The 14,123-nt window shown below is 40.0% G+C and overlaps 1 protein-coding gene across 3 annotated transcripts in view; it reads left to right on the top strand.

Annotated features, from left to right (window-relative positions):
* The first annotated feature begins 100 nt into the window (after positions 1–100).
* GOSR1 (golgi SNAP receptor complex member 1) overlaps positions 101–14,123 on the top strand; it is a 31,995-nt gene continuing 17,972 nt past the window's right edge. For 2 of the 3 annotated variants that reach the window (XM_052805040.1, XM_052805042.1), the window contains exons 1-6: positions 101–208; positions 720–834; positions 2,570–2,657; positions 2,880–2,987; positions 4,137–4,228; positions 4,415–4,489. In XM_052805040.1, coding sequence (XP_052661000.1) covers positions 178–208; positions 720–834; positions 2,570–2,657; positions 2,880–2,987; positions 4,137–4,228; positions 4,415–4,489 — 509 coding nt within the window. In that variant the 5' untranslated portion in view covers positions 101–177. The remainder of the gene's footprint in view (positions 209–719; positions 835–2,569; positions 2,658–2,879; positions 2,988–4,136; positions 4,229–4,414; positions 4,490–14,123) is intronic. The other variant, XM_052805041.1, reaches the window with a different exon arrangement.

Genomic DNA, 14,123 nt, shown 5'->3' with positions numbered 1-14,123 from the left:
CCGGTGCTCGGCGCTGTACGGAGACCGCCGGCGTGAGGCCCCGCCTAACCGCTGGGGGGCGCTGCGGCTGGAGGTCCGCCCGTCCCGTCGGGCGCCGCGCCTTCTAGGAAGACGCTCTAGTCCGCTCTTCTCGGCGGCGCGGACTCTCCGGGCCGCGGCTGACGTTGGACAACAAAGATGGCGGCGGGGAGCAGCAACTACTGGGAAGGCGAGTGGGGCCTGAGGGCGGCGGGGACGGGGCGGCTGCGTGCCGCGGGGTCCTCCCGGGGCACAGCTCGGTGCGGGCAGGGCGGAACCGCCGCCAGGTTCCCTCTGCCCGCCTCTGGGGGCCGGCGCCGCCCGTTGCCGGAGGCTGCGGTGGCCCCCTCGGCCCCGTAGCCATGAGGCGCCGGTGCCTGGCTGAGCCCCGCGGCGGGGAGGCCTTGGGACCCGCGGTGAGGGGGACGGTACCCCGCGCCGGACCCTCCCGCTCGGGTGGGACAGGGCCTGTGGGTGTTCAGCCGAGCCCCCCCCCTCCTCCTTTCAGCGTGGGGTGCTCCGCCATCTGCGAGGGTCCCCCCCTTTCCTCTGTGGGGTTCCTTTCTCTGGGGTTCCCGAGGGGAATGCGCCAGCTCCGCTCGAAAGCACCTCGTGAAAACGCGTCCCCCAAAGGCGTGGGGTCACCGTGCGGGTTTGTGACTGCTTCCCCCCCCTTCCCCGTTCTCGTCTGCCCCGTGCAGATCTCAGGAAGCAGGCGAGGCAGCTGGAGAACGAGCTGGACCTGAAGCTGGTTTCCTTCAGCAAACTCTGCACCAGCTACAGCAGCACCCGAGACGGAAGGCGCGACAGGTATAGGTACTAGCCCGTTTCGTTATGTTTTAAATGCTGCTTGTGGTACTTGGTTCGTTTTTAAAAATTGCTGAGTGCTAGTCCCACCTGTGGCTTTTAGGCTTAGCTTCTTAAGAAGCTGATTTCAGCAATTCTTGGCGCTGGTGTTGGTCTTGATGCAATATTGAGCGATATTGGCATGTGAGTCAGGAAGGTGCGTGGGCTGCCGTGGTGCATCGTGAGAGCGTATGTGTCACTAGGGGAAGCTGAATTTAAACTTCAGTTTGTAACTCGGGGGTTAGCGTGTGAACTGATGATAGGGCTTTTTAATGCTCACTACATCGACTTTATTTTCTAGTGTTTCTTGTATTAAACTAGCAGGAGGTTTTCAGGGATTCCAGTATTAGGGCAATTTAGCCTTACACCTCCCAGGTGGGCTGGTGTAGTATTTGTAATCTCTGTTTTAATGATAAGGGAACTGGAGCGCTGAGCAGCTGTGACTGGTCCAAGGTTGCGCAGGGGACTAGCCCTCTTTTCAGAAGGGGTAGCTGTTTCTTTCTGGCTTTCTCCTAAGATGAGTAGTGAGAGCTATATATACGGAGGTTTTTATATGTATATATGAACCAGATAAATACATGTATGTGTGTGTATATATACATACATATACGAGTAGTTTCAGTTTGCTTTAGGCAGATTCATGGTTGACTGAAGAATTAATGTGATAAAACTTTTCAAGTCTTTCTAGCTTACGGGTCAGAGTTGAGGTCTTCCCTGCAGTTCCACAGCACTAATTATCAACATCTCTGTCCCTGTGCACAACCTTTAAAAACTGCCATTCTTTGCTTATTAACCATGGGTCCCAGCACTGAGTATTAGTTGTGAGTGTGACTACTGTGTGTATGTGTGTTGATATTTTTATTTAGTTAGTTAGTTTGGTGATTGAATCACTTTTGAACCTTCTCCATGAATTTCTGGTTCTGGAAGCCTGAGAGCGCCTCAAGAATCATCACGTTACTCTTGAATCAGAGTCCCAGTCTCATTCTTGATTCTAGCTCTGTGCTGTTACTTGCCATGTAATCTAATTGTTTTACTTATTTTTGCTGTCCTGTGCAAAACTTACTTCTCTTACTCTAGTTACGGTAGCTTACCAAAGCAAAGAGTAGTCTCTGAAAGGTATTAGTTGTCATACTTCTGCAGGCTGGCATACAAAGTGTTGTGTTTCTATTCTGTTGCTTAGATATGACTTCTCATTGTGGTTTTAGTTTATTTTAAAAAGCATAGAGAAGGTGGTACTGTATGAAACTGTAATTGCGATAAATTGTGTGGTTTGCATTGCTCTGTAGAACACTGACTGCTTAATAGGTCAGTGGCTTGCCCTAGCACTGTGTTATTAAGGTGTAATTATATAGCTGGTGTAACATACTAATAGTACAGTGGTCCCTCCTGCCAATAAATAAATAAATCAATCAAGCTTAAAAGTTGGGGGGAGAAGGGCATTGGTGCTAGACATGTGCTGGTAGTAGACAAGTGTTTGGTGTCAGGCAAGGAGAGGTTATATTTCCCCCAGATGATACTGTGTCATTAGCTCAGATAAGAGTTAAAGGCATGTATGATAAGAAAACGTAATTTTTCTGAGCTTAATTCATCTCTCTAGGAAACCTGGGTAGTGGAGCGTGCCAACACCTAACACTAGTGTTTCCGTATTTCTTGCATTCATGAAAAGATGATGTACTTTTCAGTAACCGCTCCTCTTTTTCCTTAGCTCCGACACAACTCCTCTCTTAAATGGATCAAGCCAGGACAGAATGTTTGAGACCATGGCTGTGGAGATTGAACAACTTCTTGGAAAGGTAACTCAAGTTTATGTGGTTTTACTTCAGCATCTAGGAAACACTGCAGTACAGGTTTCTGTGATGAATATTAGGAAATACTAGTGTGAGCGATAGACAAGTGTTTGTGAAGGTATGTGTCTGTCATTAGAGTTAGCTCCTTCAACTTATGCGTTGTAACTTTCTTACAAGAATAAGCCATTTCATGTTTTTGGGTTGGTTTTTTTTTTTTTCTTCCTCTAGCTTACTGGAATAAATGACAAAATGGCAGAATACACAAATAGTGCAGGAGTCCCGTCCCTGAATGCTGCACTGATGCATACGTTACAGCGTCATAGGGACATATTGCAGGTAACAAATACATGACCTTCTTGCTTTTATTTTGTTTCTTTGGAATAATTATTAGCAGTGCTGATATCGCAGCATGCTTGAGTGTCTTACCAGAAGATTTAGATGCCACCAATCCCATCTCACTTTTCTTCTCTCCAGGCATCCCAGTCAGTGAACTCTGAGTTGAAAAAATAACATTTTTTATGTCATATTGGTGACTAGTACCTCACTAAGAAAAAAACAGTAAAGCATGATATCTTATGTAGGTATCTTTTATATAGCAAAAGGGGAAATGTACTGTAATAAATTATCTTGTCTGTGTGGTCTGTCACATAGCAACATGAGAGGGAACATCACACTTAAGAAAAGTTTGATTGTGAAACTATCTAAACTGCTAAAGGGAGCTGAAGGAAGTGTGATGGCTAAAGCTACTAATTAGTGTTATAAATCAACCATGTTTCAAACTGGTGGTGTTTTCATGGCATACTAATGTTAAAAACGCATGTTTTATTTGGCTGGTCACATACAGTTTGATTTCTGTTTTGCATCTGTGCAATACACAACGTAAAAAGCCTAGTATTTTGTAAATGCCGTAGCATTTATATGAAAAATAGTGCTGAATGTTTACAATGGTTTTGGTGGACACCAGTTGCCAGTTAAGTTGGTTTTTGAGAAGTATCAGCTGCCTGAAATGTTTTCAAATGTAAAATTGTAACTTGAACATTAAAAAAAAAAAAAAAAAGAGAAGTTGTCTTCACTGTTCAGAAAGGACTTTTTTTCATCTCGTGTAACTTAACAAAATAAACCCAAGAACATCTTCACCGCACCAAATAAGTAGGTTTTACTAGGGCTTCTGATTCAACCAGTAATGGGAAATTCCAACAGAAAATGATAATTCATCAGAAAGGTGTAGGTACATGAAATTGGGAGAAGGAATTACGGTGGATTTACCTTTATGACCTTAGCTGTAGCTATCAGTGAGTTTTAAAAATACTTTGCATTAACTTCCCAGCATTTTTGACATTAATTTCATAAGTTGGTCTTTGAATTTGAACCACTTTGAATTAGAAAACAGTTAACGTTTTAAAAGATGGTTGGATCTTACTTGAGTATATTGTACTGTTAAATTGATCTCAGGATCCTAATTTAGGAATAATTGTTTCATTACAGGATTATACACATGAATTCCACAAGACCAAAGCGAACTTTCTGGCAATACGAGAAAGGGAGAATCTGTTGGGATCAGTACGAAAAGATATCGAGTAAGTTGTATTGTTTGTTATAGCAATGGTATGGGACTGTCCTTGGAGGGAGAAGGTGGAAACCCTCGTGTAGCAGAATACTTGGCATAGCTTATTCATCTGTGCTCTGAATAAAGCAAAATGTTACTTGAATTCACAACTCTTATTAAGGTTGTGTTAAGATTCTGTTTTGTTGTTGGGTTTTAGATCATATAAAAGTGGGTCTGGCGTGAATAACAGAAGAACAGAACTATTCCTGAAGGAACATGAACACCTTCGAAAGTAGGTGTTATTTGTTATTTACTTATGTTGGAGGTGTCTAACTTTAGTGGGGGATGAAACATTCTTAATTTCAAGTATGAGTGAAAGCTTTGTCCATTTGTAGTTATGTGTGTCCACAATCAATGCCTTGCAGTATGTATTCTGTGACAGTGCTGCTATTTATGCATCTGGATAAACATTTATTGCTTAAGCTGACTGTGAAGTGCATACAGTAGGTAGTAGTCATGGTAGTTTTCGGTGATTTTGACTTTAGGATCTTGTCAACACTAAGTGACATCTATATGTTGTCTTCAGTGGGCTTTCGCAAGTCCCTTGTGACTCAGACTTCATGCTTGGCCTCCTCTCTTAAGAAGGTAGATGCCTTTATAGTATACTAACTGGGATAAGGGTTAAAAAACAAAACAGAAAGTCCCAATGATTTAGCTGTTTTTCCATTTCTTCTGCTTTATTTGTCAGAGTCGGACAGAGAAGAACCTTTTTTTCCTTTTGTCTTTACTGAAAGTTTACGAGAGGTGATGGAAGAGACTAATTCCAAAATTACCTGCGTACTTCAATATTTCCAAATTGACTCTGGTTTATTGGTCAAGATAACAAGCAGAATAGAAAGCACATTCTTTTTATTCTTGTTGCAGAGAGGGCATTAAATTATGAGTAGCTGTTTTGCGTGTTTCCCATTTAGCAAAAGCAGCACAGTTCAGTAGAAGAGCACTGCAAGGTTTATGTTTTCTAGACAGTCAAGGAGTAGCCCTGATCTTTGTGCCTCTGTGTTCTTGACTGTAGTCGTGCTAAACCTCAGTCTTACACAAGAGGGCAGGCTTTCATTTAAAAAAAATAAATAATAAAAAATTGCCTGTGGCTTTCTCAAATGTGCTTTCTTAAAGATAACTTAAACTTCTAGCCAGAACTGCACAAAAAGCTTTTACAGGAAATTAAAACCAAATTTTTCGATTGTGGCTTACCACCAGTTCATCCTCAATTGTCTTTAATACCTTTAAAACTTAGAAGTTAATTGATTTAAAGCTTGAATTATGACTTTTGTTAGGTTAAATTCATTATTAAACGTGCATGATCAGGAAATGTAAAGTTTCCAGGAAAAAACCCCAGTCTTAATATTTTGGAGGTGAATGTTGCCTGAAATGTTGGACTTTGAAAAATCAGTGTCAGTTAATCTGACTAAACCTGATTCTTTCTAGATGTTGTGTTTGAGTTTTTTTATTTTGCTTTGTTTTTTTATTGGAGGGGTGGTAAATTCTTTTATACATTTGGCATTTTGTTAAAGAAGGCTACAGATAAAATATTTCTGGAGTTGTAAAATATACTTCTGAGAAAATGACATTCCTCTGAGTGCAATATTTTGAAAAGTTTGAAACAATGAAGAGAGGAAAACTTAAACCATTTTGTAAATGTTATCTGGCAGATGTCTTCAGAATTTGAGCCTCGCATTCATTGAGGCATCGATTACTTTGATCTCTTTAAACATGCTAAACTCTCCAGTATGTTTTTAGGATAAAAATGCATGAAAAATAGAATTAAATAAGGTAGTTTCAGAAACAGTTAAACCATCTTCTAGGTGATTATTTGGAAATGTCAAGACATAAAAAAAACCCCATGACACTGAGAAAAAGAAAACAAATAAGTGTGAGTTGGGGATCTTTAAGAAACAGGGCCAAAACTCATCATGGAATACTACTGCAAGGTGGAGATAACTGTAGGGTGTGTGAAGAAATCTGGTGTAGAAGCAGAAGACAGCCTTGGCCAGAAATCAAAGCTTGCAAGATGTTCAAAACCTTTGAATTGAGAATCAGTAAGCTCAGAAAGACATACTGGCAGAGGAAATTATTAAAGAGTTTCAACATATTTGTCTTCAGAGAAAGCAGTTAATGAGCTATTAATGTCAAAAAGCTGTAAAAGCTAGCAAAAGGTCCCAAGAAATCACCAGAAGCTGGCAGATTACACCAAACATGCTCCTAGGATAAGCTGACAAGCTTTGTCTGAGTGTTGATGCTGAATATTTGCAGTGCAGTAAGTCATGGTGCTAGACTAATTGGTAGAACTACATGATGAATATATATACATTGTGACAAAGACACTACAGTAAAAATTGAAATGTATTTTTAGTGAAGTTGTGAAACCTATGAAAAGAGCTTGAAAAATGGAGATGGGAACATAAACTTTGCAAGTGTATTATTATATGCTGCAAAGTAATGAACTAATGCCACAAAAATGATATATTTATATCAAATATTGGAGCATTCTCTTGGTCTTGACCCTCCTTAATTTATGATATTAAGTACTTTAACCTGTTACACATTTATTCCATGATCTGATAATGGAGAATATATGAGCTATTACCCCACTGCAGAGTACCAGACTCATCTGTCAGCCTTTTTCTTTATGCACTACCATGTGAGACAGGGTAAGCGGAAACTTGAGTTTACTCTTGGCGGTGTTTTCCGTGAATGCTCTTTAAAAAGCATGCTGGCAGCCCTAGGCGGTATTGTTTGTGGTGGTATCTCACTTGGGAGTAAGAGTAGGAGAGCCAGAAAGCTCTTCTTGGGAGGGACTTTGGAGAGAAGCTGGACCTCTGCTTTTTGCCTAAATCTGGCTTTTTATTTTTCTGTCACATTTTGAAGATCATCTCTTCTGGAAGGACTAAGAATGAAGGAGAATCTGTCTGTCTTAATTTTACATATGTAGATAATCATAAAAAAGGAGGGGAATTAAAAAATCTGTGAGTACGAAGTTTTGATGAATAAAAGGATCTGACATATATTAAGCACCATGGGAATTACAACAGCTGAAGCACTGTGCAAACCCTTGCTATGCCTGTAATACATAAAACTGCTATCCATTAAGCCGTGAGGATCGTGCATCCATTTGGATTCGCTTTGCCTGGGTGGGGCTGGCTGCTGTGTCAGCGCTGCTGGCACAAGGGTATTGTGCACTTTCACGTTAGGATCGTGGTGCTGCCGGGGCAGCCCTCAGGTTGGGGGCATGCAGGGCTCTCTGCTCTGCTGCACCCCAGTTCTGGGAGGGTTAGAGAAAGCATATTGTGTTCTTCTCTCTTCAATGGAAAGCTTTACTGCTGGTTCAATTAATTTTATAAATTAGCTGATTTTGAGTTTTATTGGGAAAGGAGATTTGTCTAGAAATTATATTGACTGTAGGTGGGAGACGATTTAAGGATAGTTTTACCTGCCTCTGGAGAGAAAAACAATAATGCCTAAATTTTTAAATAAAAATTTTAACACCTGTTAATTAAAATGAGGCTGGAAGATGGGTCTTGTCAAATATTGATGCCCTGTTAATATTTTTACCTAATACCTCAGATCTTTTGGCATGTCAGATGCTTAAAGAAATACCAAATCTAGTGTGGTCATGTTTGCAGTTGATTTTTGAATGCTTGTTTTCTCAGGTCTGTGCCATTCAGTAAAGCTGTTTGTCTTATCTTTTCTGTTTGTATGCTTTTGGCCAGCGAGGTGAAGAAGTCATCCTTTTTCTTGTAATACTCTTTTCCATCTAAAGAAAATGATTTTGATGAATAGATCTAGCTTAGCATTTTAAAAACTGCTCTGAAAAGTGCTGCCTCAGAGGAAGGAGTCCTTTCAACTTAGTGTTTGCCCTGAGAAATTCTGCAGTTATTAATGAGTTATAGTCTAAGTCAGCAAACAAGGGACTAATGTGTTTGATTAAATTTGCAATATTGCCTATGTATGTGAGTGAAAATTTCCCTTGGGTTAGTACTTGCATTGTATGTGGATGGTATCATATCAGGTGATACTGATGAATTTGTCTAAAAATTGATGAAGGCTTCCAAGGTTTAGATGGAAATTACAGATTTTGTTGCCTATGATGAATTCTTTGTAAAACTAAATGAAAACTAGACCACTTAGTGGTCGCCAGAATTTGCTGTAGTAGATTTGTTCTGTCATTGTACGGCCATTGTATGACTATTGCTTTATTACTCAGCTCCAGTGCTCAAAAATGAGACATTTGTCCTTTTCCAAAAGAAGTGGCTGGTGGTGAAGCAGGTTCCTGTGCTGGTGCAGATATCATTAGCTGTGTTTTTAATTGTTGTCAGAAGATTGCATGTTTCTGGTGAGTGTTGCTATGCAGGCATCGCTCTATCCAGTAAAAAAAAAACTTTCAGCTTAGAGTATTAGGTGTAAGTGATGCAGGTAAATGAGATGAACCTGCTCAAAGTGTTCAGGCTAGCTAAGGACATAAAACATCCCTGTGTGTCTTAAAATGTTTAGCACTGGGAACAGAGAGGGTAGGGGTGCCAGAGTAGGTGGGTGAGAAGCTTGGAAGGAGAAAAGGAGAGCAAACAAATCAGAGGGATGTGTTCTGCATGTGAAAGAGAGAAGAGGAATAAGAGAAGTGAGCAAAAGAAATAACGGGAATCTGCAGCAGTTGCATAATGGTGCTATTAATAATACATACCTGATTCATGGAGATGATTAGGATAAATTAATGTTTGTGCAGTACTTCATATATGTGAAGTATTCTGGAGTACTAAATACTTTTATTACTATTATTATTGCATTCCATTTTTCAGCAGATTTCAAATTTCCTGTTGTTGTTTGGGCAGAAATGGCCACATTCAGTAGAGAATAATCACCGGGAAACTGCTTTCAAACTTTGTTCGTAATACAGTCCAGATCTTAATAGAGGGAGTGACTTGTTGACCATTTTTCCTCTGAATATTGATGTTGCTTACAAATTTTCACTTCAGTACTGATTTGCACAGAGAAGTCCGCTTAATGAGATGCAGAGACACCTTACAAGGGTGTTTGGTTACAGGTGTGTTGATCTTTTGGGAAAAAGCTACCAGTTTTCTACCTGAATTTAATTTCCTTTTCTTTTGTTATCCCTGTTTTCTGCTCCGCATGCCCTGATTTCCATTCACTGTGCTGCTGCTGCTCAGGTTCCTCTGGATTTCAGTGGACCTTCAGTGTTGGGTTAAAACCAGAGAACTGCTGTTGTCTCCCTTTCCATCTTTTCTCTTGCCTCCAGTTGCAGGGGGAGAACACACAGATGCCTGGGCATTAACTGCTCCGGCTGACACATGGTTCGCTACTGCATCTCCTTCATCTTCTCTTGGAAAGAAGGAGACTGTAGGAAAAACAGCTAATTCACCAATTCCTTTTTCCTTCCCAGGGTGGTTGGGGAAGCAGCAGGGAGGGAGGAGTGTGATGAGCCTCTTCCCTGGGTGCCTGCTGGCTGCTTGCTCTGCAGCCTCAGAACTGCTGAGTTCCACTTTAATCAGGTCCAATAAGGGTTTGTTGTTTGTTGTTTTTTAATTGCAAAACTTGCCTCTAAATTGAACTTATTTTTTGTTCATGTCAAAGCAGAATGTGGTGTTCTTGTCGGTCCATTCTCTTAATTTTAATACAGATTTTAACTGAAGCAGCACTTCATAATGAATAAATTTCTTTGCTTTATAGTGGTTACGAAAAAACCAAAACAGATCTGCTGTGAAAGGACAGTACATGCTATCTATGGCCTTGGTTTGGACTGTTTGCCAAGAAGCACCGAATACGGTGTAGTTTGGCTGCAGACTTGCTGTGCAATAGTAATGGAAGGCTGCAGCACTTTATCTATTGAACTGGAAGATACAGTGCAAGCAGAGATTGAGGAATCTGGGTTAAAATGTTTCTCTGCTGGCCATTAATTGCAAGAGCTCTGGCATCGGTGTGTCACTGTTTTCCCAAATGCAATTGACTTGTTTTCTTTGTTTCTGGAGTAAGGAAGTTTGAGAAACTATTGCATTAAAAGTGCGTGCTAGTGTCTCAGCTAGCCAGTCAGGATGACTGCAGCAGTTACCTTACTGACTGACTTACCATTGAATATCTGTAACACAGACTTTTTGGGCAGGGCTATATGCTCTGTCTGAGTGACAGCACAGATAAAGTGGTTTTCAAGGAAGAGATTTGAACAATGGAGGATTTTTGGTATTGCAAAAGCTTACTTAAAGGTGCACAACAACTTGTACCATAATCCTGTTTCAAAATACAATTCTATTTTCTCTTTCTGCTCTGTCTCCTATTGCTGCAGAGTTCTCTCGATAGCAGTTATGCATCAGTGATTTCTTCCGTTAGCCTTATCTCTACATGGGATTGAATGGGTTTTATCTCCAAGCCTGCCAGCAGAACCTCTGTCTCTTGAAGATTCGTGGCAGAATGACACAAGGCCACTTCATAAGTGGCTGGATTGGCTTCCCCTGTAATAGTCCCAGACTGAATATGAGACTTGGGCATGTCATATGCTTAACTGCAACACCAGACTGAGCACAATTTACCTGTTTTCTTATTTTAATAGCAAACACTGCTAAATGAGGGAGACAGTTCATGTCTTCTGGAAAAAAAGAAACTTCACTGCTTATTATGTGACTGTAATTATATGACTCTATGAGCAAGTTACTGAAGTAGTTTAATGAGAATTTGGGGAGGTTCAAAGCTTGCAGGCAATGAAAGAAGATGCTCTCCTGGGTATTGTTATTATTTATAAATAACTTAATAAAAGAACGTGAAAATCAGCCAAGCACTTCAGGATTTAAAAGAGGTTTTCCCTCTAAAAATAGATTGAGCTTCATTAGAGTAAAATCAACTAGTGCTTTTCATCTTCCTGTGCTGTATTTATGACTTAAAAAACCAAACCTACCCAAAACACTAAACCAAAGATTATATTTGTCTCATAAGGTTTATTTACATGCTTTCTTTATAGTTGGATTGCTTTAAAAAACACTGTAATCAATAATTTCCCTGACACTGATGACTGTTGTGATATTTTTATACCTCAACGTGTCTAAAATGAATGATATTTGAAGAAAGGCCGGGGGGACGCACCAAGCAAAAAAACCAATGAACCCACCACACACATGCACAAAACCTGGTTTGGGGTCTTCCTTTGTAACTTCCAATACAAAATTGAATTATCCGGGTGACAAAGGATGCAGTCGCACAGGTGTTACCATAAGGAACCTCAAACCCCTTGTTTGCTTTTCATCTGTATAAAATGTGAAGGTTTATGCGTGAACTTCCATGTACCCCTGGGAAAGAGGCTACAGGAACTGAGGTCTTTATGAATGTCTGCAGAAACTAAAGAAAAACCCTCACAACACAGTGTGAAAGATTACCTGAATATATCACAGAAAAAGGGTGGTTGGGACTAAAACTCAGCTCTGGTTTTCAGTTTCAGGCTTTACCTTTGAAACAGCAGGATGCCCTTGATTAGGCAAGAGGGAGGGATATAAAACCACACTTCAAACTTCAGAGCTCTGTGTTTGCTTCTGAAGTTTCTTGCTCATTTCAGAAATAAACAAGTCAGTGATGCATGTTTTATTTGTTTTTAGCTTTCCTTTCAACACTGTTTCTTAACTAGGACAGTTCCACCCCCCCCCCATGGTCTGTATTGAAATTAGGACTTTGACAACTACTTAAATCCTTCTTACATGGGTTGGTTCTGAAAAGTAGGTGCATCTTTTGAACAGGATCAACAATTGTGGAGTTTTATAGAATTTCTTTTGTGGAATCTGAGAATTACTTATTATTCTAATGCAGCATGTAATTTTTTTTTTTGTCAGCATGGCTGCGTACTTCATTATTTTTTAAGGCCAGAAGTGCTTGCTCGTTATTTGCTATTGGAACCTTCAGTAAAAACAACCTGTTGAATTTCATTTGATGTGGATGGATATGTTAAATAATGATTATTTCCATTTTTCTGAAATACAGAGTGTACCTCTGGAAAGTTATCACATTACTATATAAAAGTCATTCTTGAGTTTATTCAGTTGAACCTCTGTACTAATGCATCAGAAGGAGGTTCTCATCATTCTTGGCTGCTGAATGATAGGCTATGCAGGTATCTTAGTGTGTTGCTTTACCAGTGATTTGATAAAAAGCATTGACTCCCGTCGGCTGAGGATATATACTTTCTATCAAATCCATGATGGTAAGCAGAACTATATTCAAATTCCCACTAAAGCATGCCTGTTGTAGCCTGATAATACAATTTTGCTTGGAACCTTTAAAGGACCTTAGTTTTGTTGTCAAGTGAAAGATGCAGAGTGCTTTCCTCTCACTTGAGAGACTTGTTTATATTGGGTATAGTCGCACTTTTGGAAGAATGCATCTTGTTCAGTCCTAGATAAAAAGACAAGCCTAAGAACACAGTGAAATTGGGTCAGAAGAAAAATGTTGAGATCTTTACCCATTAATGAATTGCATCCTGAATTTGGATTGTAGATGGTTTAAATGTAGTGTGCACTTTAATTTCTGAACCCCAGCTGTTCATTATATTGTACAGTTAACTATGCAGTTTTAAGAATAATTTTCTGAACCTTAATGAACAGGCAGGTAGGTAGTTGTAACATTAGGTACTTGGTCAAGTCCTGGATGAAAGCCATATAGCTTTCTACATCTACCAAACAAACCCTCAAAACCAGAGCAGGTGAAAATGCAGTTAGGAAGCAGAATAAATTTCTATCAATGTGTATTTTAGGGTTTTGTACTAAATTAAAATTGGGATGTCATCCTAGGGATAACTCTCACTTCATTTCTGTGTTAGCTTCACTGGAAATTAAAAGATATTAATCACAACGTTGTTTATATGATGAGGCTCTTCTGAAGACATTCTCCCTTGTGTTCTCTTTTCTGGGTTACTTAGGAGTGCGTGAGTAGTAGAACAATTTTTTTAGCTTTCTCTAGCTTTAGTCAAAAACCACTGAGCTAGAAAAGTGGCACAATCTTTTTTGTTACAGTACAGATTATAAACTGCTTGTGTTTCTTGTAAGTTGGCTATCTATCTTGTCTGTGTGTGCCCAACAAATCAGTAATGACAGGTTATCTTGGTAGAGCTCATTTTTTGTCAGATCAGTGTTGGATATCAAAGGCTGTGTTGCTTGGTGTTGAGGGGTTTTCCCTTTAGTTAAAGGTATAATCTAAATTATATGTTTTAAATCAGAGGAAATCATGAAAACAGCACTCCCACTGAATGCTAGTTCTGCATGCACCATGTAAAATTTGAGGAAATGCCGATATAGTCCATTAGTAAGTTACTGGAATTGTTCTGACAGTTGTGGTTACTGATAATGACTTACAGTAAGGCCTGCCCTTCTCAGTTCATTTAACTTTGTTCCTATGGGTAATATGGAGCAATTATATGGGAGGGTCAGTCTGTCCAGGAACTTTCACAACCATGAATAGAGAGCCTCTAGAAACCTCATTATGTGGCTGTTGGTGCCATCCTGGCATTGGTTTTATGCTTACTAATAGGCAACCAGCTGCTGCACTTCATTTAGACGATAGGAGCTGTTTTCAATTTAAGTTTTTAACTGCGTTCTTTGGGTAAACTGTATACTGCAGATTATCGAGAAGGCTCTTATTTCCTTATAGATTTGCTTTAAAGGAAGAAGTATTGCTGTTGCTCACCCTCTTGGGACTCTCAAACATCAGGCACTCTCCCCAGTAGTCTTTGTATGTGCCAAAGAGCTTTCTTGGCTAACTCCTCTTTTTGCAGAAACATTTCTTTCACTCTGTTGATAATTCCCAGACAAGTCCATGGAGTTCAGTGGAAGTGCAGACAGTACCCCTTGGAAATCCAGGAGAAACAACCTGTTGGTGTTCTCAGTCCT

This window comes from Harpia harpyja, chromosome 12 (genome assembly GCF_026419915.1).
Source record: "Harpia harpyja isolate bHarHar1 chromosome 12, bHarHar1 primary haplotype, whole genome shotgun sequence".
Lineage (NCBI taxonomy): Eukaryota > Metazoa > Chordata > Aves > Accipitriformes > Accipitridae > Harpia > Harpia harpyja.
This window is presented reverse-complemented; position numbering and strand designations above follow the sequence as displayed.